This window comes from Neoarius graeffei, chromosome 12 (genome assembly GCF_027579695.1).
Source record: "Neoarius graeffei isolate fNeoGra1 chromosome 12, fNeoGra1.pri, whole genome shotgun sequence".
Lineage (NCBI taxonomy): Eukaryota > Metazoa > Chordata > Actinopteri > Siluriformes > Ariidae > Neoarius > Neoarius graeffei.
Window position 1 is genome coordinate 20,218,086 of NC_083580.1, and position 25,943 is coordinate 20,244,028.

The 25,943-nt window shown below is 40.6% G+C and overlaps 1 protein-coding gene across 2 annotated transcripts; it reads right to left on the reverse strand.

Moving 5' to 3' along the window:
• Window positions 1-302: 302 nt before the first annotated feature.
• On the reverse strand, window positions 303-20,742 carry tor1 (torsin family 1). 2 transcript variants are annotated; one of them, XM_060935636.1, is made up of 5 exons: window positions 20,451-20,742; window positions 10,197-10,462; window positions 6,031-6,206; window positions 4,574-4,701; window positions 303-1,471 (listed from the first exon to the last, which is right to left on the reverse strand). In XM_060935636.1, the coding sequence occupies exons 1-5, from the start codon at window positions 20,653-20,655 to the stop codon at window positions 1,227-1,229; spliced, it is 1,020 nt and encodes a 339-aa protein (XP_060791619.1). In that variant the 5' UTR covers window positions 20,656-20,742; the 3' UTR covers window positions 303-1,226. The 2 variants fall into 2 exon arrangements, with proteins under 2 accessions (XP_060791619.1, XP_060791620.1); XM_060935637.1 differs by lacking the exon at window positions 20,451-20,742 and adding an exon at window positions 19,804-20,072.
• Between the last annotated feature and the right edge of the window lie 5,201 nt (window positions 20,743-25,943).

Consider the following 25,943-nt stretch of genomic DNA (forward strand, 5'->3'; position numbering starts at 1 on the left):
TGTTCTTCTTAATTGACCCACAAATGTATTTATTTCACTTGAAAAGTGTACAGGAAACTAGCTACCAGATTTGGGACAGTACAACATCCTGAACTATTTAGTATTTGGCGGGGGTTGCCTAGTGGGTTTCAAATGTGGGTTTCTGTGGTGCCCCGTGATGGGCTAGTGTCCCATTCTTGGTGTGCTCCCGACTTGCAACTCTGACCAGCAAAAAGAGGTTACTGGAGAGTGAAGTGGTCCCTGCTACAGTAGCAAGGAATCAACCAGTAAACTACAAGATGAGGAAAAGCTCATGAACACTATTCAAGAAAAAGGTCAAGTTTATCAGGTTAAAAATAATCAGCGTGGAATGATCAGTTTTTGACACCAGGCACTCCAAATGAACAGAACACACAGAGTCGAAAAGTGCAGATCATCAAACCATCACTGAGACCAAAAACAATTTCATACCCTCGTCACACCATTTTCTGTCCTGAAAAGATATCTGTTCTGTGAAAAATGAAGCATGATTATAATCTGTGAAATGTGCTTTGAGTGTTAAAACATCAATGCAAAAACAGTTCATGCAGTAATGTCTGCAAAACGAAGTTTTGTTGGCAAGACTGCTTCTCTCTCATTGCTGCTGTTTTTCATTTAATGGAATAAATCCATTTTAAATCTATATTCCCCCCCCCAATGTAAATGATCTCATGAGCTGGACACACACCAATGCCAAAAATTACATATATTTAAGCAATTTTGACAAAAGGATGTAATTGGTAGACCTTGTAGGATTTTGACATTAAGCCGTTGTCCTTTCTATTCACAGATATTAAAAATGTTAAACAAAAATTTTTCTTCTTATGTTGTGCATTGTCATGCACTAGTAATGTTCATAAATATGGCCATTTAAGATTCAAGACATTCATTCACGCCCCTACCAAATCAATCATGAGACCCAAATCCTCCTTAAAATAAACAAGGAGTCAAGCCTGCATCGGTTTTCATTCATCCAGAATAAAAATGGAAGTATCTTCAACCATTTCAATCAATCAATTAAAAAAAAAAAAATACTGCTCCCTCCTTCTACACGTGATGAGTGACATCAGAGTAGAGTAGTGCTCAGGTAAATTTTATGAAGTGAGTATCCTCTCTCGATACTGCGGATACGATTCCCTCCCAAACAACCACAGTTGTTCAGGGAAAGTACAGACTGTTTTGAGCATCTGTGGTTATTTTCCTTCTTTTTAGATGTAGAAGTCCAGCCTGCTGGAGATAACCTTACACCCTTGCATGGAAAAGACGCGTTCGTCGCGAGGGAAATAGTTCATGTCATGTGCCATTTGCTCCACAGCCTCATCATTGGGTTCCATGCCCTTGCTTATCATCTCGGCTCGCCCACACTGCACCACATGTTTGTACTCCAGGGGGAGAAAAGGCACAAAGAAGTCCACCATGTTCTTGTCTATTAGGCTAGTGTGCCAAAAACCACCTGGGAAAAACAAACAGGGAGAATGTTCTTGAATATTTATTACTCCTTCTAAAGCAGAGTTAGTTTCAAACACTTTCATATGATCAACTAACCATCTTTAATTTTTTTAATAGCAACCTCTTGTAAAGTTAAGTTTGCTTATATATTTATTTGAAAAAAAAAGGTAACCAATGTATGTAGCACATTCGTTTACAAAAAGATGACACTGATACAGCAACTGCAGAGGGCATGATGTTGCCTTCTGATCCTTCCACAGATGCATGAACAAAGAAATCAACAGCATCTGTGCTTACTTTACAGTTTTATAAAATAAAAATAATTGCTCATTTTCTGGCTACTCAAAAACACTGCATCACATTACATATGAAATAGAAGTGCCGAGTTTTGACTAGATTTGCCTTTATTGGGGGAGTGTGAATATGGCTAAGTGTGCAAAATATTCTTGGACACAGTAGAAGTAAAAATACCGTGCAGAAGAGTTTGAAACAACCCCAACTTCAAAAAAAAAAAAAAGGGGGATTTCTAAAATTTACTTTGACTTGTATTAAATCGCAAACAGTATGAACCAAAGATATTTCATGTTTTATCTGGTCAACTTCATTTCATTTTTAATATACATCCATTCCTACATTTCAGGCCTGTAACACTCAAAAAAAAAAAAAAGTGGGACGAGGGAAAATTTACAACTAGTAATGAGGTTAAACAATTAAATAATGATGCGATTTAAAACAGGTGATGTCAACAGGGGGGCGGCGCGGTGGTGTAGTGGTTAGCGCTGTCACCTCACAGCAAGAAGGTCCGGGTTCGAGCCCCGTGGCTGGCGAGGGCCTTTCTGTGTTGAGTTTGCATGTTCTCCCCGTGTCCGCGTGGATTTCCTCCGGGTGCTCCGGTTTCCCCCACAGTCCAAAGACATGCAGGTTAGGTTAACTGGTGACTCTAAATTGACCGTAGGTGTGAATGTGAGTGTGAATGGTTGTCTGTGTCTATGTGTCAGCCCTGTGATGACCTGGCGACTTGTCCAGGGTGTACCCCGCCTTTTGCCCGTAGTCAGCTGGGATAGGCTCCAGCTTGCCTGCGACCCTGTAGAAGGATAAAGCGGCTAGAGATAATGAGATGAGATGTCAACAGGTGATTGTAATCATGATTTGGTACAAAATCAGTATCCAGGAAAGGTCTAATCTTTGAGGAGTAAAAATGGGATGAGGATCTCCAGTTTGTCAACAAATGCATGAGAAAATTGGATACTTCACCCTTTACGGTGCATAACATGATTACATGATTCAAGGAATTTCGATGCATAAAGGGCAAGGGCACAAGCCTAAGCTGAACACCTGCAATCTCCAATCCCTCAGACAGCCCTGCATCAAGAACAGTCATCCATCTATAGCTGATATAACCACATGGGCTCAGGATTACTTTGGCAAACCTTTGTCAAGAACTCGAGTACAGAGTTACATCCACAAATGTCAGTTAAAACTTGACTGTGAAAAACGAAGCCTTATATTAACTGTGTCTAGAAGCGCCGTTGACTTCTCTGGGCTTGGAGACATCTGGGATGGACCATAACACAGTGGAAATGTCGACTGTGGTCAGATGAATCAGTATTCCAAGTCTTTTTTTTGGAAGAAATGGACACCGTGTTCTCCGGACCAAGGACGAAAAGGACCAGCCAGACTGTTACCACCAAGAAGTCCAAAAGCCAGGGTCTGTCATGGTATGGGGTCGTGTCAGTGCCCTGAGCAAAGGTAACTTACACTTATGATGCAGCATTAATGCAGAAAAGTACATTGAGATTTTGAAACAACATATGCTGCCTCCAAGACGACATCATCTCCAGGGATATTTCAACAAGACAATGCAAAACCACATTCTGCACACATTACAAAGGCAGGGCTGTGGAAGAAGAGGGTGCCTGTTCCCACTGTTCCCAATAGAGAATTTGTGGCGAATTTAGAAATGAAACTATTACAACGACATCTCTGTACTGCTGCACACCTTAAGTCCTTGGTGTCTTCAGTCCCTAAACATCTTTTCAGTGTTGCGAGAAGGAATGGCAACATTATAAAGTGATAAATGCTTTACTGTCCCAACTTTTTTTGAAACGTGTTGCAAAAACCAAAATTGAGGCGTTGACTTTTTTTTTTTTTTTGGGGGGGGGGGGATTAATGAGGTAAAACATCAAATTTTACTGCTGGACTGATTTGAGGTCAAAGATTACTTACAAAAATCACTGTTTTTAGTCTTAATTTCAAATTCAACATACCATCCCAATTTCTCCAATTTTGGGTTGCTTGAGATAACATGTTGAGATTTGAAGGTTACTAAAAAGAACTAGATTTGTTCCCCCTTTTATTTCCACCATTTTTGATAATTTGCCCTTTTGCTAGAGGGTGCCAGCTAGCACATGCTTCCCCTAAGACACAAATCCAGGTCACCACATCTTTTTAAACTGTAGTTCATGGTACATCAGACGGCTGCTTACCACACTCTCAGGAAAGCACTTACTCTTTTCGACCAACAGGGTTCTTGAACCGGTTTTGTTCATGTTTCTTTGAATCTTGGTGCCAGCTAACAAACCTGCCCATGTTTCCACCAGTTTTGAGTGTAATTAAGGATGCATCACCAACGAAGGGCTCTGCACAACCAAAGTAAAAAGTAGTAGCAAGATGGCGGATCACATTACTCACCTGCAAGCCTTTGTTTTGTTATTGCAGACGTGTTTTTTTTAAATGAAAACAAGTATGGACCAATTACTAATGATTAAAAGATGTGGAAACTCTCCAAACTAATGACATGCCCACAGATGGCACAGTTCACAAGGGAAAAAACAGCCATCTTTGGGTTCCAACTGGGAACCAACTTTTCACATTCTGAACCAGTTTAGTTTTAGTAAAAATGCTCCAAATGGTTCAAAATTTGGTGCGCAAACCAGAACGTAACCTGTTCCCTGTTGGTAGAAAAGGGACATTAGTGTCCTCCCAGAGAGCACAGCCAGTTTTCTTCTCTTGGATTCCTGGCCATGGATGATTGTGTCAATCAAGATTCACAAGCTACAGTAAAACATTTTTCTGTCGAGTCGGTCAGGAAACCTGCTCTACGTACTGTTCTTGTTGTTAAAAACAGACAGGGACAGGGCTGTCTCCAAATGTTTCAGCTCGATCTCTTCTCGGTCCCTTCCTGTTTTCCAAAAATCCAGTGCCACCTGCACGATGTTTTCACCTCCGGCGTTACTATGGCGTAGAAATACAAATATAAAAAAAGTTAGCATTAAACTGACTCCATTTGCATACACATGATTGAAAGTAAATTTTACATTTTTTAGTAAAAAGTAATTTTAACCTTCTGGGGTCGAGAGCTTTGCTGGCAAAGCTCAGCAGGTCATGTATTTGGATAAATATCTTCATAAAGGTTTTAATCATACAGGTATGATAAACATAGACAAACTTTATACTTTCCTATGTGCCCACTGCCAAATAATATACATTTTTTTTAAATTCCATAAATTAGATGAAACAAAAACTTGTCACCTTACTCAGTCACACCAGATGGGGTTAAGAGTTGGCAGTGGGAGCGGTTTTCACTCTTCTCATTGGATGGAAGGGAAATTTTTTCCCCTTCTCATTGAATACCCCCTCCCACTGCCAACCCTTTATCCCAAAACAATAGGACAAATGCTTTTTGATGGCCAATTAATTGTCCAAATCAATGGAGCAGATTTAAGTTTTTGTGCTTGATACATTCCTAAGACTGAAGAGAATCACCAAGTGATCAAAACGGTTCATCACAATGGGTAAGGTCATGTCCCCCCATACACACACCAACAGAGTTCTAAAACTGCTTTCTTTATAATAAAAAAAAAATGTAAAAGTACAATCATGACATCCATCCTATATAGATATTGTAGCTGAACTTATGACTTTGAAAATACTGCTTAGATTTGCTGAAACTGAAAATCAGAGCATGCCAAAATCATTAGAGTGCCAGAAAATACCCTCAGACCCCAGAGGGTTAATGCAACATTTCTAAATCGGATGGCTAATACACAGGGATGCACTGATAATTAACATAAGCCTAGTGTATGTTTTCATGCTAATGAACGGACAACATGAAACAAACTGAACACATTTCACAAATAATGATCAGTGCAAAGCAAACTGCTCTCGAAAATATCAAGAGGAGCTCCAGCATCTTCCTACATTACAAGTAACCTGATAAAGAAATTTATGGTGTTAGGTTTCAAGTCAATCTCCTTCATACTCTTGATTAAAGAGATACCATAAAACATCGAAAACATGAATCTCAGCATGAGAGGTTCATGCTGAGTTTGTGACGCCCCTGATTACTTTAGTGCTAAGAATCTTACTCATTTCAGTTTTAATATTTCTAAAAAAAAAAAAAAACCACCCACCTCACAATACTCTGTCTGAATACATATCGATCCTGCACCTAAAAAGATATTTAATTGTCTTGCTAATTTTAACGTTACAGCCCTTGTAGTAACATTAGCATGATATTAGCACTAGGCTTTGTGACCAAACGAAACTAATTACTTGTTCAACCTTAGAAAGATGAAGATGGCCTTGCGGTAGGAGACTCCATCTAGAGTTTCGTAAAAATCTAAGTAGGGTTTGATGCTGTCGATCAGGCCCGGGTGCATCTTATCCATCTCGTCGAATATGAACATGGAGCGAGGGCAGGCGCTCACATTGCCCTTTATCCACTGCTGCAGTTGGGACTACACACACACACACACACACACACACACACACACACACACACACACACACACAGAGGTGAAAAGAAGCAGAAACATGAACCTGCAGTATTCAACAGTATTAGGCATTCTGTTCCCTTTATTAGAGTCTCTCTCTCATTTGAAAGGTAGCAATTTAGGGGCATATAAACATTCAATAAAAATATTGTGATGAATTGTGATAAGAGGTAAGATAATGGTCATGACGTAACTAATTAATTTTATAAAATCACCATGTGCCTAGAAAGCACCACACTTCTTAATCATGTGATACCCAGTCTAACATTCTTGTAGAAAGATTTGAGGTTCAGCCCCAGAAGATGCATGTGTGTGTGTCTGTGCGCACGCACGCGTTTCATTTATTTGAATTTCAACTAGTATTTTACCAATTGTATCTCAAGAGACTTCGGAGACACTCCTCAGACACTCACAGGTGGAGTTTTGTAATTGAGCGCATTTGTCACTTTCCTATCAAGACAGACAGGATAGATCCCCCACCCACCCCTCTCTCTCTCTCTGTAGAGTTCCATGTCAATCCTGAGACACCAGCGATGTGTCACCTCTTCTACTCCTTGGACCTGCCTGATCCATCCTGACACCCTACTTCTGGCTGGAGTCTCATCAGATCACTCCTGGGGAAGTTGGCCCCATATGGACAGTCGAAAGACACACTTGGAAGACGGCTTTGGACACTTATGGGCCTTTTCCACTACCCTTTTTCAGCTCACTTCAGCCCAACACGGCTCGCGTTTCGACTACCTCAGAGCAGCACGACTGAGCTCACTTCAGCCTTACTCAGCACCCAAAACTTGCACGGTTTTGAAGTGGAGCTGAAGTGAGCCCAACCGAGCTGAGTGGGGCTAGGGGCGTGAGGAGACACTCCCCTGTGCACGGATTGGTGAGGAGGAGTGTCCTCACATGCCCACACACGCCCCGCGAGCACGCTGGGATCTGTAAACACCGTAAACCCAGAAGAAGAAGAATTACGACAAAGAAGATGATCAGAAAACTAGAAGATGGAAGAAGCCTTATGCGCCTCGCCTCATCTATACGCTCTTGCCAGTATCTGTTGGCGTTGTCGGTGACAACAAGCCACAGCACCAAGACCAGCAACACTAACGACTCCATGTCCTCCATGTTTATTGTTTACTATCCGGGTCGTGAGACTACCGCTTAAAAGCTCACTGATGTCACTGTTTGCGCCGCCTAACGACATCACGTGACGTCCACCCACTTTCGCTAACTCCACCCAATGTGTCCACCCACTTCCAGCCAGCACGGCTGTAGTCGAAATGCAACCCCAACAGCCCCACTCAGCTCGACTCAGCACCGCACGGCTCAGCCCAACTCAGCAGCGTTGGTAGTGGAAAAGCCCCATTACAGTTTTGCTATGGTGGCTGAGGACTACAATCACCACGATAACTTTAGGACTGCGGTTGTCATGAACAGTTTTGCACTCAAGTCTCCATCAATGAACAGCTGATAACTTCAATAAAATAAACTTCATGCTAAAACTATAATGAATTCCCTGGTTACACAGTTGTAATTTGTGACCATATTGAACACTGTTATAGAAACAAGTTATTTATAAATCATGCTATCACCAAAATGAGGATGGGTTCCCTTTTGAGTCTGGTTCCTTTCAAGGTTTCTTCCTCTTGTCATCTGAGGGAGTTTTTCCTTGCCACCATCGCCACAGGCTTGCTTGTTAGGTATAAAATTAGCTCATATGTTTAAAGTCTTTAATTTTCTGTAAAGCTGCTTTGTGACCATGTCTGTTGTTAAAAAAGTGCGATATAAATAAACTTGACTTGGGTTCTCAATTTTTGCCAATATGTGGCAAGCCATGCTGTTTGGTGGAGAAGCGCTGATACAAATTGCATGCAAATTCTAACCACTACAGGTGGAAAACATGCGTCCCTTTAATTCCTGGCTCCAGTTTAAAAAGTCAACAGTTTAAAAACAGACACTTTCTGCATGTTAATAGATCATGTAATCATGTCATATGGCATATGTTATCACCAGATTGCTTCAAAGTAGACAGCCTTTTGGTTTCATAAAACCGGTGAAATTTAGTTCCTTCTGAAATTTGGCCACTGTGATGTTTATTTATCTAATATCTATTAAAAAAACAAAAACCCAGGCCGTTCTGTGGCTGGGAAGTTATTTAATTTGAGGGGATTCCCGAGCAAATAACATGCATGAAATCGCTCGCGTTGCGCAGTCAAGCAGACAGAGGAAGTCCATGTGCGTATGCGCAGGTTTACCTTTTAGCGTCGTCATAGTCATCTTCTTTTGCGTTTTATGGCAGCTAGCATCCAGTGTTACATTACTGCCATCTACAGGTTTACCTTGATCATGCACTGACAGTTCCATCATTCTGTCACTAAATGAACAGCTGATCACACCAAGGTGCTCGCTGACATTTATTAGTTTGGTCCTGCGTTTCCTTTCCTTCACAACATATCTTTTCTTCTCGCTTTCCGTTACTGTAGTCGGTCTTTCACATTTCATTCGCATCCTCCATTTTCCTCTCCGTTTCAAATTTGTATCCCACAATGCCTTGTGCGAACGGGGAAAGCCCACCACGTGACGCATAATGTAGTATCTTGTATTGTGTCACAGTGAAGCAACAAACAATAGTGGAGAATTTAGGGCCACAGGGCCCCAAATTCATTAATTAATCTCTCATCTCATTATCTCTAGCCGCTTTATCCCGTTCTACAGGGTCGCAGGCAAGCTGGAGCCTATCCCAGCTGACTACGGGCGAAAGGCGGGGTACACCCTGGACAAGTCGCCAGGTCATCACAGGGCTGACACATAGACACAGACAACCATTCACACTCACACCTACGGTCAATTTAGAGTCACCAGTTAACCTAACCTGCATGTCTTTGGACTGTGGGGGAAACCGGAGCACCCGGAGGAAACCCACGCAGACATGGGGAGAACATGCAAACTCCGCACAGAAAGGCCCTCGCCGGCCACGGGGCTCGAACCCGGACCTTCTTGCTGTGAGGCGACAGCGCTAACCACTACACCACCGTGCCGCCCCAGCACATTAATTGTTCTATTTATTTAAAAAAAAACCTAATAAAATTAGAAGTCCGCGATTTGAATTCAGTAGCTTTCGGTCCACTAAACAAAAATAATTGAGGTGTCAGGGAAAATTCTTTTTATGACCTACATTTAAAATCTGAAAGGCAGTATAGCTTTCAGTGGCTCGCACCATCTCTGGATTTAATCCTATCGTGCATGTTTACACAGAATTAAACATTACGGGGGGGGGGGGAATAAATCAAATAAATGAAGGCTACTGGGTTTTGCTGCAAAATTAAGAAGCAAATGTGGCAGTCAAAGTGTCCAGAAGAACTGTGGCTGCTTCTGAAGCAGCCACAGTTCTTCTGGACACTTGGACTGCCACATTTGCTTCTTTTTTAAATGTTGAAACATTGCATTTCATTTTTTTTTTTTAAGCCATTTTTGGTCTACAGCATTTCTTTACATGTGCTTCAGACTTTTGCACGGTAGTGCATGTTTATCTAATAATAAACTAGCAATGTCAAAAATCAACTAAAAATTGTTTTAGGGTTAGTTACCTCCACCAAGTTCGCTGGAAGGGGTTATGTTTTTACTTCCATTTGTTTGTCTGTCTTTTCCCAATGTAACTCAAAAAGGAGGAGTGAAGGGATTATGATAAAATTGAGAAAAGATGGTCCATGGGCCAAGGAACAATCGATTCAATTTTGATGCAAATCCGGATATGTATATAAACATAGTAAACATCTGGACATTCTAATATGTGGCTTGGTGGAGGCATGCACTCTACCACGTGCCCTTCTAGTTAACAATTGGTTTGAGTTTGTTGCTTCAGTAAAGCTACCATTTTTGCTCGATTCCTGGCAGACGAGTGTGAGGACTCAATGAGCATTTGAATTTGATGACAAGTATGCTATACTTAGCTGTATTTACCTTGTACAATTCCAGCTCCACTTCATGTGGGAAGTGTGCCGTGGCAGTGAACAAGTGCACAAACCCGCTCGTCATACCACGCTGGTAAATGTTTTTGGCAATCAGCTGACTGACAAAGTTTTTGCCTGTGCCGGTCCAGCCATGCAGCGAGAGGACGAGGGGCTTCTTTGGGTTCTCGTTGTTCATGAAGCCAGTCACAGCTTTGAGGAGGACATGAGATGCCACATGCTGGCCAAACAGTTTGCTCTCCAGATCCACTTTAAGACCTTAAAACAAGAGAATAAATGGGCCATTATGCAACAACATACTATTTAACAATTATTCTACGAAATTGAGTCGCGCATGAGCTAATAGCACAGAGTCGGCTATAAGCCATGTACGACGAGATCAAGTGGAATAACTTTTATTCTATCCACAGTCACTGGATTTTGAGAAACCGAGCATTTTTATTTTGCAAATTCAATAAAAGTTTTATACAAAATGTTCAACAAAATCATTTCCCCTTAGGTAGACTTCTTAAAAACCTATCGATGGCTGCACAAATTGACTTGTGGTTGTGTGTTGGTTTTTTTTTGTAGAAAAAGTGTCATCTTCCTGTCGTGCCGAGGTATAGAATAGCTTTAGATATTTATTTAATTCTTCCTTGGACATTTCAGTTATGTAATTTTCAAACTCCTTTGAGCTGTTGAACAAGTTTTTAAAAAATTAATTAATTAAATTTTTTTTTAATGCTTAAAGATGATGAATGCAAACAAAATCGGTGAAATGACAGGAGCAATTTGTGAAAAATGCTATAATAATTTCTTGGGGGGGGGGACCCCAAAAAACTACATTCTTACCATCAAATACTTTCATTCCATATTTTGTTGCCTTTTTTTTTTGCCTTTTTTGGGGTTTTGTTTTCGTCCTCGGTTGGTTCAGAAAGACACTACCATTTTGTTTTTCTCTACTCATGGTATACAAGCTGATTGGCTACTCTACTACTAGAGTATCAGAGCGCGCGATTGCTCATAGCCAGTAAATGTGGAAATCATGATTATGAACAGTAGTCATGTTCCAAACGCACTGGACAAAATAGAAAATCTGGCTGCTGCACCTGATGGAACGTACCATATACCTATCCTATAGGTAACTGTTTGAGATTGGCCTACCTATTCACGTTATGAGCGTATTAAGTAAATGACTTCTACAACCCCAATTCCAAAAAAGTTGGGACAAAGTACAAATTGTAAATAAAAACGGAATGCAATGATGTGGAAGTTTCAAAATTCTATATTTTATTCAGAATAGAACCTAGATGACATATCAAATGTTTAAACTGAGAAAATGTATCATTTAAAGAGAAAAATTAGGTGATTTTAAATTTCATGACAACAACATCTCAAAAAAGTTGGGACAAGGCCATGTTTACCACTGTGAGACGTCCCCTTTTCTCTTTACAACAGTCTGTAAACGTCTGGGGACTGAGGAGACAAGTTGCTCAAGTTTAGGGATAGGAATGTTAACTCATTCTTGTCTAATGTAGGATTCTAGTTGCTCAACTGTCTTAGGTCTTTTTTGTCGTATCTTCCGTTTTATGATGCACCAAATGTTTTCTATGGGTGAAAGATCTGGACTGCAGGCTGGCCAGTTCAGTACCCGGACCCTTCTTCTACGCAGCCATGACGCTGTAATTGATGCAGTATGTGGTTTGGCATTGTCATGTTGGAAAATGCAAGGTCTTCCCTGAAAGAGACGTCATCTGGATGGGAGCATATGTTGCTCTAGAACCTGGATATACCTTTCAGCATTGATGGTGTCTTTCCAGATGTGTAAGCTGCCCATGCCACACGCACTAATGCAACCCCATACCATCAGAGATGCAGGCTTCTGAACTGAGCGCTGACAACAACTTGGGTCGTCCTTCTCCTTTTTAGTTTGAAGGACACGGCGTCCCTGATTTCCATAAAGAACTTCAAATTTTGATTTGTCTGACCACAGAACAGTTTTCCACTTTGCCACAGTCCATTTTAAATGAGCCTTGGCCCAGAGAAGACGTCTGCGCTTCTGGATCATGTTTAGATACGGCTTCTTCTTTGAACTATAGAGTTTTAGCTGGCAACAGCGGATGGCACGGTGAATTGTGTTCACAGACAATGTTCTCTGGAAATATTCCTGAGCCCAGTTTGTGATTTCCAATACAGAAGCATGCCTGTATGTGATGCAGTGCCGTCTAAGGGCCCGAAGATCACAGGCACCCGGTATGGTTTTCCGGCCTTAACCCTTACACACAGATTCTTCCAGATTCTCTGAATCTTTTGATATTATGCAGTGTAGATGATGATATGTTCAAACTCTTTGCAATTTTACACTGTCGAACTCCTTTCTGATATTGCTCCACTATTTGTCGGTGCAGAATTAGGGGGATTGGTGATCCTCTTCCCATCTTTACTTCTGAGAGCCACTGCCACTCCAAGATGCTCTTTTTATACCCAGTCATGTTAATGACCTATTGCCAATTGACCTAATGAGTTGCAATTTGGTCCTTCAGCTGTTCCTTTTTTGTACCTTTAATTTTTCCAGCCTCTTATTGCCCCGTCCCAACTTTTTTGAGATGTGTTGCTGTCATGAAATTTAAAATGAGCCAATATTTGGCATGAAATTTCAAAATGTCTCACTTTCAACATTTGATATGTTGTCTATGTTCTATTGTGAATACAATATCAGTTTGAGATTTGTAAATTATTGCATTCCGTTTTTATTTACAATTTGTACTTTGTCCCAACTTTTTTGGAATCGGGGTTGTAGATTCTATATCAAGGATGAACACCAGACATACAGGGCCATGTTTCAGCGTAGTTTAATGATCTCCCTACTTTAACACACCCACCAAACTGGGATAACAACCTGACAGGGAGGCTGTCAATCAATCAAGGACACGGTGATGTGACATGGTCTGACGCAAATCTGATTATTTTTACCACCACAATCTTGATTATTTTCCTACAACAGCACATCCCAAAGTGTTTAATTCCTCTGATATCACAGCAATTTGACAAAGCTAACAATTTAAAAAGATGGACACATCATACTTTTAATCCATGTATAGGTATGTTTAATGTTAAGTTAGTTCCAGTTATCACCTGTATTGAAATCTCAAGCAGTGATCACCTTCAAGGCCATCAATGAACACATCAGTGTGACATTCAAAGAGGGTGTGTAGATGAACGATAATCAAAATTTATCAATCTGGATGGAGTACAAGCCTGTCAGACTCCAAACCGCCAATTCGTTACAGCATACGGATTTTGGGGAGTCAATATTCCACAACGCACTGGGGGCCCGACTGCTGTACTGAGTGCACTTATGCTGCAGATTCTGTTGCCAAGTTGCCACTGCATGAGAGCTCTCCTTCAATAGAAGACAAGTCTGCGTGCTTCTTTCTTTGAATGAACGCCATTTTCAATTTCTTTGAATTAAATGAACGCCATTTCTTGCACAGTTGCTGCAGTGATAATTCTCTGGTACAGATGTGTCAAAAGATTAAAGTGTTCCTTTATTATAAAAAGATAGATATTTATTTTCATTGTTCCAATATGTACTGTTCCATCATGGTATAATCCCAAAACATTTAAAAAAAAAAATTAAAAAGTGAGCACTGGATAAAAACCCTTCTATCCAATTAAAAAAAAAAAAAAAAAAAGATAGAAATTTCTTTGCCTGGTGGTCAAGTGTTTGAGATGCATTACCTTGCAGTTACAATTGGGTTCACTGCGGTGGTACACGTACATCATATGGTCACAAAAGCCATAAAAAAAAAAAAATCAGGTCAATGCATTACCATATTCTCTTAAGTATGGAGCACCACTATGACTATTTTTCACAAATTATTATGACTTGACTCTCGAAATATTGATTTTTTTTTCCTCATAATACATCTCATCTCGTTATCTCTAGCCGCTTTATCCTGTTCTACAGGGTCGCAGACAAGCTGGAGCCTATCCCAGCTGACTACGGGCGAAAGGCGGGGTACACCCTGGACAAGTCGCCAGGTCATCACAGGGCTGACACATAGACACAGACAACCATTCACGCTCACATTCACACCTACGGTCAATTTAGAGCCACCAGTTAACCTAACCTGCATGTCTTTGGACTGTGGGGGAAACCGGAGCACCCGGAGGAAACCCACGCGGACACGGGGAGAACATGCAAACCCCGCACAGAAAGGCCCTCGCCGGCCACGGGGCTCGAACCCGGACCTTCTTGCTGTGAGGCGACAGCGCTAACCACTACACCACCGTGCCACCCCCCTCATAATATGTCTCTCTCTCCCTCTATTATATATAAAGGCATAATACAATGATGACTTTCTTTTCAAAATCTTAAGGCAGCTTCATAAAAGTTAGAGAAACAGAAAAACCCTCCATCCTGAAGACTTTTGGAACACTTAGTTACAGCTTTAGTTCTGAAGACTCCTTTTACAAAATAGCCTTGCAGTACTCAAGATCAGTCTTGGTCTCAAAACCACTTTCTGCAGGTCTCAGTGTCATCTCATCACATCATCGACCGCATTTTTACTCGTTTTGTCTCCATCTCGGGCATGTAGGACTCGGGATTTTATTTCAAGACCAGTCAAGACCATGCCTAAATTGCTTGTACATTGTCTGATTTATTTCTTAACATTACTGTGATTGGATGCAAGATTTCCTGCTTCAAATGCAACCAATACTATGACTCATTGCTAAATTAATTTTAAAAAACAAAAACACCGTTAACAACTGTCACCCTTTCCCATGCCCCTTCATGCACACAGGTCCAGTCCTGGTCTTGACTTAAGTCTCAACCCCTCAAAGTCTTGGTCTCATCTTGGTATCCACGCAATCAGGTCTCGGTCATGACTTTGTATAGGTGGTCTTGACTACAACACTTTCACAAAGGCTAAACATGCATCTCCTCACAGAAACCCTTACCATACTGATGATTACATAAATTTTTAAATCTGGACAATCTGCCATACAAGCCCCTGTGTTAAGCCTAGGTCACAACCGGACATACGATTTTTTGGCCGTGTGATTTTTGGCGTTTCCCAAATCGCTGCGGGTTTTTTTTTGTTCGTGGAGAAAGACGCATGTTGGCCGCAAGTTTGTCTTGCAACCTGAAAAAAAACGTAAACGCCCGTAGAGTTTGTTTGACATGACAAAGAACCTCTGCGGCCAGCAATCAGCAAGTCACACGCGCGCCCTCCGTGCGTTTCTTGCACGTAGGCCGGCCGTAGGAGCACGTACGGCCGGTTGTGACCTAGGCTTAAGTAGATGAGGGTGTGATTATAAACCTGTGATTTGCCTTGCAGTCAACAGTAGGGTCAGAGCTGCTGTTACAGAAGATTAATCAACACCTTGTGAGCAGTTAGTTGTAGTATAACGTACAGTACCAATATCCCAGACTCCAACTCACTAAGAGTACATTCACACTGCAAGCCTTTGTGCTTAATTCAGATTTACTGCGCAGATCCAATTTTTTTTTTGGCTGTTCACATTATTTAAAAAAAAAAAAAAAATCTAGTCAATATCAGATTCCAATGTGAACTGGTCATGGGCCTGACCTGCATGTACAGAAGAATAATAAAAGATGTCACATGCAGCATGCTGTTGTATAAAAGTAAACATGGAGGCCACTGAAGCCAGCATTTACAATAAGTTTTTTTTGGCTGTTCACATTATTATAATATTTATTTATTTTTTAAATATGGTCAATATCAGATTCCAGTCTGAACTGGTCACGGTCCTGACCTGCTTGAAGAACAACAAAAGATGTCACACAGCACGTTGTCGTATACAAGTAAAACATGCAGGCCACTGAAGTCAGCATTTACAATAAAGTTGAGGCACGGTGGAAGTCAGTAACTTCATAAGCAGAGTTGTCTCCCATAACCCGGTACGGAAAGTATGAACCAGAACAGGATGGTACATTACAATAACGTTACATTTTCTAAATATTCACGTACATCTTGTACTCACACACATCACTGTCATGTATTCTTTGATTATCCAGTATTATTATATCCTGTCACATTGTATTAACGTTATATTCACGATATTTTCAATCGAAACTGATTTAAAAGCCTGGAACTCCAATTATGGAATATACCTCAGCGTGACGTCACAAAGAAATCCCGTGTGGCGGAATGAGCGCCATCCTGTTGGGATGGGTTCTTACTGGATAGTTGTCTCCACTTTTAACTCTGTCATGATGGAAGAGATGTTGACATGTTAGACAGTGGAGGAGGCAACTATCTCAGGTTAACATGTTTAAGCCCATGTTTACATTAGACCGTATCAGCGGATCATCAGATTAACGTTTTTAAAACGATTAGTGTGCACACAGCAACGCCAATACACGATTTGCGTGCACACAACAATACCAATACACGGATACGCTCGGCTCCGCAGGCATCCTGCGCTCCAAATCACTCCGCCCTGAACAGCGAGTGCCCTCTGGAGGGTGCGCACTCCGGCCCTGCGCAGCTCAAGAGCGCGCAAGTGAAGCACACTAGCAGTGTTTTCGGGACTGAGCCGCTGTGTGTGATCCCAGCGCATATCACTTACCACTTGCAAGTGGAAGGATGGCAAGCCTAAAGACAATCATAACTACACAATGGGCAGTATTTTCATACTTTTATACTCTTTAATGAAAGGTGATACAAGGCGGAAGTCCGCGCCATTTTTCAGCAGTCGCGTCACATGACCAACGCCAGCGAATCAGGAAGGTGGATGTCACAGTGACGTTGTCCAATGAGACGCCAGCTAGAGCTCAGCACATCCACGTATTCTGAATGTTTACACAGCACCGGACCAGACACGATCTGGATTGAATACGTGGATGCTGGCGGATTCCCGTTTCCTGGCGTTTCCAGGCGGTTTAATGTAAACGGACAGTGCATCCGCGAAGAAAACGAGACAGATACGGTCTAATGTAAACGTAGCCTAAGAAGTGTGGCTCGGTTTGCAAGACCAGTGTCATCGATGTCACTAGTTTTGAAATTTGTAGATGTTCAATCCCAACCTGATACGAACTCCTGTGGTGTATTTGCCATAGCAAACTGTGTCAGTATTTTACATGGCATTGACCCATGTACTGTCGAGTATGATGTTAGGGTCATGAGAGAGCACTTAGTACATACTTGTATGCAAAACAAACTCTCTACCATGTTCCCACATAAAATTGTTGAGAAAACTGATATAGAACCATTCATGTAGAAAGGCTTTACTGTAGTTGGAAGTTACCAGAAGATTCAGATTTGTATTTTATGTGCAATGACTAAAATGTGGTTTCACACTGATTGTGAAAATGTGGGTCATAAAACAGAAGCACAGATCAAAAAAAAGATAAGAACAATGTCAGATATACAATGTCAGCTGAAGAAACGAAGCGGTAGGGGAAGAGGCAAGAAATTGTAAAAGAGATGAACAAATAGTAGTTATATGTTTTGACAATAAAAACAACTAAACAATATATTTTGTTTTTCTTCTAACTTTATTTATCATACGTGATGGGACGGGTTCATCTATTAAGGCAGGATGACTAATGTAAGTACCGATTAATAAAATGGTGGACGTGACAGATGTCTCTATGAAACTGGAACAAAAAAGGTAAGATTATACATTATGTAAATAAACGCCATCAGACTGTACAACTCCTCTCTGGGGGGAGACACACACAGGAAGGAGCAGTAGCCTAGCCTGACAATAAACAATACTGGACAATGTGCAATATAAAATGTGCAATACCTCTTCCGTTGGCCCTTCTCCCCCTTCCCCATATGTTATTCTTTTTTATATTTGTATATGCAAACACCTAATTTAAGTAATTTATCTACAAGCTCTTCTCTATTTATCCTGTAATGATGCTACTGGAATTTTAATTTCCCTGAGGGAACCCGCCCAAAGGGATCAATAAAGTTCTATCTAATCTAAATGTCAGAAAAATGGTATTGTGGAACGGAACACTTGTTCTACATAGGATAGAACAGCATATAAAAATCCGGAAAGCAAATATAAGAAAATACATGACACCACATTAAAATACGTGACGGTACTGTTCCGTCCCATTCTGTTCTGGGGTTATGGGAGATGTGTAAGCAGACGATAATGATGAGAAGAAAGACAGACAAGCGTTTCATTCTAGCTTTACATCAAGCAGCAGCTACTACATCTCTACACTTTCAAATAAAGACTGACATGACCTCCAAGTTGCGCTTGTACACAAACGTCAGCCCAAATACTTGAGGGCTAACACCTCACCGACTACCTCCATCGCAGCTCTCTTCCATGTTTGTATTCACTGCGTGACTCCTGCCAGCACAGAATTGTGATGAATGTCAGCCTAGAGTGATGTAAAAGTCGCATGAATTCCGATATGACTATTCATTAACACGCTGAACTCAGGGACCGCACATCTCACTTTACCTCGCTTATTTGCACTATCTCATCTTAACAGCTGCTAGTTTGTTTATACTGCTTATTTCATGTTTACCTGCTATATCTCAAGTGCCCTTGACTGTTTGGTTATTTGAACCAATTTTATATATATATATATATATATATATATATATATATATATATATATATATATATATATATATATATGAATGAGAGTGTTTAGTCTACGTCTAGTTCATATCTAGAGTGTTTATACTGTTTACATTGTCTGTTTAGTCTGTGTGTAGTTCTTATCTAGTGTATACACTGTTTATATTGTCTGAGTGTTTATTTATACTGTTTAGTCTATGTCTAGTTCCTATCTAGAGTGTTTATACTGTTTATATTGGGGGTTTTTTCAATTATTCTGTTTTTCTTTATTGCATTGCCTGTTTGCACCGTGGGTCAGAGAGGACTGATATTTCATCTGTGCTGTATGTCGAGCATGTATAGCATATTTGACAATAAAGTTGACTTGGACTTGAGGTCACAGTGAGAAGAGAAAAACTAACTAAATTTAAAAAAAAAAAAATCAGACCTGGATCTGATTTCAGACCACAGAGGAAGAACAGCCAAAAAAAAAAAAAAAAACTCATTTGTGCTGTTCACACTGTTAGGGAGGAAAACAGATCTGAGCCACTTTTTCCTGCAGTGTGAACGCAGCCCAAGACTGGAGCTTGATCTCCATCATCAACAGCAAATTAAGCAGAAAACCTGAACAAGATGAACAATAAGTATTTTGATTTAAAAAAAAACACCACATTTTAATGCAAGTTTTCTTGTAAACAGTCGAATTAGATAGATATTCATTCATTCATACCCTGTCCCACTATTAAGGAACTAAATGGCCAACACATCAATAAAAACCGAGAGCTTTTGCCTTGTTAGTATGCACTTTTTCATTCACATCCATCCTTTATTTTACTCACTAAAGTCTAACACAATGTCATTTAACGTACAGGACAGGAGTGAATCAGGAACACAGATGACTGGAAAGCGTCAATCGAAGGAAAGAGAAACACCACAAAACAAACCCAAACATATTAGCAAAAAGCTAGTCAGTCAACCCGAAAACCATTCAGCCAATGAATCCTATTTATACACACAATTATTTAACTCCATGATCTATTTACCATGTCTGTCCTTACCAGTGGCGTTGAATCCAATCCAGTGTCCATTACAAGTCTCAAATAAATAATTGTAGAGTTTATTTCCCAAAGTGGCCACTCCAACTCCTGTCACAATGGTTGTAGTTATAGGTTCAAAAGCTTGCACAATAACGCTCGTTATCAAGATAAAGTGCAACACCGACGAGGCAATTACTTTCATTTTCAATTAAGTCATACATAAAAACCGGTTTTGGAAACGGGAATAGCTTTAAAAGTAAACTGGCTCCAAATACAACTGCTTAGCCGTGAAGTGACGTCATTTTCATGCGACACAACTTGCTCCCAACAACCAGTGACGCAATTTTTCCAAGACGCAAAATTGCAAAAGAGCTAAATCTCGCTGAAGTAGATTAATAAATGATTAAAATGATGACAAGTCTGGTATCTCTCGATACAACTGAGTACAAAGAAGCTTTATGAATACCAGGCTTCTAAAAACAAACAAACAAAGCCACATGCTACATGTGTTTTCCCTATAACAAACATGTTTTAAATATATCCGTCATGATATCACGTGAAAACAAATACTTGCAGTTATTACATCCAAAATAAAAGACGTCGTAGCCGACTAGACAACTTGTACATACATAAACAAAGTGCCCATACTAGCCAGAAAACTTACACACCTGTTTTATTGTAGGAGATCCACTCTGGTCTGCAACACTCCTGCAAATAGCACAGCATATTCGGATAACGAGCTAAAAACCCGGTTATAGCAGCTGCAATTCCAACAGCCAGGCTGGTCGAGATTGGCTCTATTGCTTCCGCCATCATGATCATTAAACTCCATCCTGGACAAAGGAGTGGAACTAAGAGCCATCTTAGCCGCATTTTTGTTTCTGTGGTGAGTCTAATCAAGAGCCGACACGGTTTAAAGCGACCCTCAATCCTCACAATGAAAGGACTCTTCTCATTCGATTGGCTTCTCCAAAGTCCCAGCTGGTTCTGAGATCTCGTATGATATCGCGTGGTTTTGAGTGACTCGCTGTCATAGCTCAGGGTCGGACAAAAGTGGCTCTGTGCTTGTAATGTACAGAACGCAAAGAGAAAAGAAACGCTGTCGCCTTTCATATCAGATTAGCTGATTGTGTGTCAGTTTGTCATTAAATGGCAGTGTAATGGAGAATATCAGTCACACAGTCCTGCTTTTACAGATATTGTGCCTGAAATAGTTATCAAAATGGACTAAGGTACTGTACCTGTCACATTTCATCTGATCAGGGCTCTCAAGTTTTGAATGCAGGCAAGAGTGACATCCCCCCGTTGTGGGGGCCGGTTGGGCGGGTCGCAGGAATGGGGGTCTTTCATTAATAATATTATTATTAGTGTTGTTGTTATTAATAACTGCTCAGACTTGCAGAAGAAAGGATAAACACACGGCACTGACAATTCAACCAAATATAAAGTCTTTATTCAATTTCCGTGTACTGAATAAGTGTATGTGTGTGTGAGAGAGAGAGAGAGAGAGAGAGAGAGATTATGACTGGTGTTGTTTATTGTAAGTGTTTGTTGCCTTTTTGGAGTCCTTCATCATTTGTGTTGTTGGCTCCCACTTAAAACAGTTCGGCTCAAGTCCAGCCATTTTCAGGGTCATGATAGAGGCCAATGTCCCGTCCAGAGACGAGCTGTTTCGGGTTGAGGTTTTGCTCAGACTGACCATTGAAATGTTAAATCCTCCCTTAAGTGTCACTATGCCCACTAGGGGGCCCGCATTCCACACGTCGCACCGGGGCCCGCGGCGACCTTACGCCACTGGTCCTGTAATCTGTAAAAGTTGGACTTTCCTCTTCCCTATATCTTCCCCTGGAGTCACGCAGTTTCTATATTATGAACAATAAAAACTTAATCTTTCACAAACGGGTCTTTCATAACTGCTGACAAATAAAAAAAAAAATCTTCACTCTTGCTGGTATTCACATGCTGCTTTAAACACACGTTAGTGTCGCTGTTATTGCCTGTGAACAAGTGGAGCTGCTCGCCAGGGGATCATTTAAACAGGTGCAATACAGCTCAGCTCTTGTAAAACCTGACCATGTCCATGCTAATTATCTGGGCGACATTCTCTCACAAGTGCGGCACGGTGGTGTAGTGGTTAGCGCTGTCGCCTCACAGCAAGAAGGTCCTGGGTTCGAGCCCTGGGGCCGGCGAGGGCCTTTTTGTGTGGAGTTTGCATGTTCTCCCCATGTCCGCGTGGGTTTCCTCCGGGTGCTCCGGTTTCCCCCACAGTCCAAAGACATGCAGGTTAGGTTAACTGGTGACTCTAAATTGACCGTGAGTGTAAATGGTTGTCTGTGTCTATGTGTCAGCCCTGTGATGACCTGGCGACTTGTCCAGGGTGTACCCCACCTTTCGCCCGTAGTCAGCTGGGATAGGCTCCAGCTTGCCTGCGACCCTGTAGAACAGGATAAAGCGGCTAGAGATGATGAGATGAGACATTCTCTCACAGCAGGCAGGCTGTCATTTCTTGTGTCATTTTCCAATCACGTGAACAATTCCCGGGATAACAATGCATTTTTCATTGGTTGTTGCGTTATCGACTCAGATACAATAGTGCTTCTGATTGGCTATTGTGTAGCCCCGCCCCTTTCCTTTTTTTGATTGGCTGGTAAGTGGCAAGCTCACCTCATGGGAGACGCGCTTGTTTCCTGCCGTTTCCATAGCGATAGCGGCGCGCCAGAGAAATTTATATTATAATTTATTTTTCAGCGTGAGAAATACAATGTGTGGCGGGAGTGCGGGACAAAAGTCCGAAAAGCGTGACTGTCACGTTCAATGCGTGAGACTTGAGAGCCCTGCATCTGATAAAGGTGACAGGACGGGAAGCTAAGTCGCTAAACAAATCTCAACAAGCTAATTTGCTTTCACTGAGGCTCTACAAAGCGAATATGAAGCTGAGATCTGTTACTATGACAACATACAGTGGTGCTTGAAAGTTTGTGAACCCTTTAGAGTTTTCTATATTTCTGCATAAATATGGCCTAAAACATCATCAGATTTTCACAAAGTCCTAAAAATAGATAAAGAGAACCCAGTTAAACAAACGAGACAAAAATATTATACTTGGTCATTTGTTTATTGAGGAAAATGATCCAATATTACACATCTGTGAGTGGCAAAAGTATGTGAACCTTTGCTTTCAGTATCTGGTGTGACCCCCTTGTGCAGCAATAACTGCAACTAAACGTTTGCGGTAACTGTTGATCAGTCCTGCACACCGGCTTGGAGGAATTTTAGCCCATTCCTCCGTACAGAACAGCTTCAACTCTGGGATGTTGGTGGGTTTCCTCACATGAACTGCTCGCTTCAGGTCCTTCCACAACATTTCCATTGGATTAAGGTCAGGACTTTGACTTGGCCATTCCAAAACATTCACTTTATTTTTCTTTAACCATTCTTTGGTAGAACGACTTGTGTGCTTAGGGTCGTTGTCTTGCTGCGTGACCCACCTTCTCTTGAGATTCAGTTCATGGACAGATGTCCTGACATTTTCCTTTAGAATTCACTGGTATAATTCTGAATTCATTGTTCCATCAATGATGGCAAGCCGTCCTGGCCCAGATGCAGCAAAACAGGACCAAACCATGAAACTACCACCACCATGTTTCACAGATGGGATAAGGTTCTTCTGCTGGAATGCAGTGTTTTCCTTTCTCCAAACATAACGCTTCTCATTTAAACCAAAAAGTTCTATTTTGGTCTCATCCATCCACAAAACATTTTTCCAGTAGCCTTCTAGCTTGTCCACATGATCTTTAGCAAACTGCAGATGAGTAGCAATGTTCTTTTTGAAGAGCAGTGGCTTTCTCCTTGCAACCCTGCCATGCACACCATTGTTGTTCAGTGTTCTCCTGATGGTGGACTCATGAACATTAACATTAGCCAATGTGAGAGATGCCTTCAGTTGCCTAGAAGTTACCCTGGGGTCCTTTGTGACCTCGCCGACTATTACACGCCTTGCTCTTGGAGTGATTTGTTTGTCGACCACTCCTGGGGAGGGTAACAATGGTCTTGAATTTCCTCCATTTGTACACAATTTGTCTTACTGTGGATTGGTGGAGTCCAAACTCTTCAGAAATGGTTTTGTAACCTTTTCCAGCCTGATGAGCATCAACAACGCTTTTTCTGAGGTCCTCAGAAATCTCATTTGTTCATGCCATGATACACTTCCACAAACATGTGTTGTGAAGATCAGACTTTGATAGATCCCTGTTCTTTAAATAAAACAGGGTGCACACTCACACCTGATTGTCATCCCATTGATTGAAAACACCTGACTCTAATTTCACCTTCAAATTAACTGCTAATCCTAGAGTTTCACATACTTTTGCCACTCACAGATATGTAATATTGGATCATTTTCCTCAATAAATAACTGACCAAGTATAATATTTTTGTCTCATTTGTTTAACTGGGTTCTCTTTATCTACTTTTAGGACTTGTGTGAAAATCTGATGATGTTTTACGTCATATTTATGCAGAAATATAGAACATTTTAAAGGGTTCACAAACTTTCAAGCATCACTGTATGCTTTTGGACAAACCTGCTCTTTGATCAATTCTTTTGGCTGGTGTAGTAGTAGTAGTGATAATAATAATAATAATAATAATAATAATAATAATAATACCTCAGAACAACATCATCAGAGCACTTTAGAGAAATAAAGTAGCAAGATGGAGAAGCTCAAGCGAAACATCAGTTATCGACCTACATGGAAGATGAGAAGAAATGGCTGATAAAAGTAGAGGATGAAGAGAGAAGGAAAGGCAGAGTATTCATGCAGAGAATGAAAAGAAGATGGGACCAACAGTTTCCAGATATATTGGGATTGGGGGCATAGAATAAGAATGAATTGTACAGCAAGACAACCAGATTTGATGCTGGAGGATATAGAAAAGAAAGCATGGATATGGCGTGTCCGAACGAATCCAACAAGAACGAAAAATGACACAAAAAGATAGGAAAATACCAACAGCTGTGTTTCGAATTACGAGAAAGATGAGAACAATTTAAAGTAATCCCTGTGATAATAGGGTGTTTAGGAAGAGGAAAAAAACAACTGAAAGATGTTATTAAAGAACTGTGCTGAGTTTCCGAAAAGCATCGTAACAAAGAGATCATCGTTAAATGGTAGCGCGAGCAGCACAATGAACACTCTCTCTCCTAGCTAAGATGCTCTTTGTGTTAAGAGGCTTTTGGGAAACTCATCACTGTTTGATAACGAAAATGTAATAGAACAACTCTAACGAAATGCAAAAGACAGTAATATGGAAAAGTGAAATGATAATTAGAAAGATGACATCCGGCCTGATCGAGTGAAAATATTTGAGTTTCCCACATGGCTACCAAATTGTGTTACCCATTGGCCTTTCCCTAAATTTCCAGGTTATCCCCCTTTTTTTAGGGAAAGAGCATTGGCCAAATTAACAGTAGCTTTGTGTACCCTAGACTGTATTTTTATTTTGATGTTTGGTATTATGTACTATTGTACATTTGGTTAATTCAAATAATAATAATAAAAACAAATAAGTGGATGCATTTCACTCTGTAAAATCTAAATTAAAATAATCAGATAGATAGATAGATAGATAGATAAGGTGTATCATCTAGTGATAAAGGCTCTGAGATCATTTCAGGACAGATCCGTCCCTATCATTTCCATGCTGCATCAAATCCATCTCTGATGGTAATAAGGAGGCTCATTTTACTAACAGATGAATTCCTTTAATTACCAATTTGAAGAGTTTGGTTCCAAAATGTGATAAATCCAGTGTGATAAACTTGAGAAAAAAAAGTATTTTCTTTACAAAAAAACAAACAAACAAAAAAACTGGTAGCATGAAAACTACTATTTTCTGTTTGAAACTTTAATATAACACTATGAGGTTATAATAACATTAAAAATGCAGATCTAGATATTGATTTTTAAAATTTTGTTTCAAAAAATGATTATTTTCCCCCAAAATACTATAAATCCATTACATCACTAAAACAATTTTGTGTGTGTGTGTGTGTGTGTGTGTGTATGTAAAATATAACACATGACAGACTCTGAACTTGGACCATCTCTTATACTAGACCACAAATTTTCCCCAGTTATGGTACCTTAGTCTTATCGTCT

Excerpts from the sequence above, each read along its gene's own strand:
- tor1 (XM_060935636.1), bottom strand. The coding sequence starts at position 20,655 with ATGCGGCTAAGATGGCTCTTAGTTCCACTCCTTTGTCCAGGATGGAGT. Across the intron at positions 6,207-10,196 it reads TGGAGCTGGAATTGTACAAG|TCCCAACTGCAGCAGTGGAT; the intron begins GTAAATACAGCT and ends GTGTGTGTGTAG. Across the intron at positions 1,472-4,573 it reads TGTTTTTAACAACAAGAACA|GTGGTTTTTGGCACACTAGC; the intron begins GTACGTAGAGCA and ends TGTTTTTCCCAG.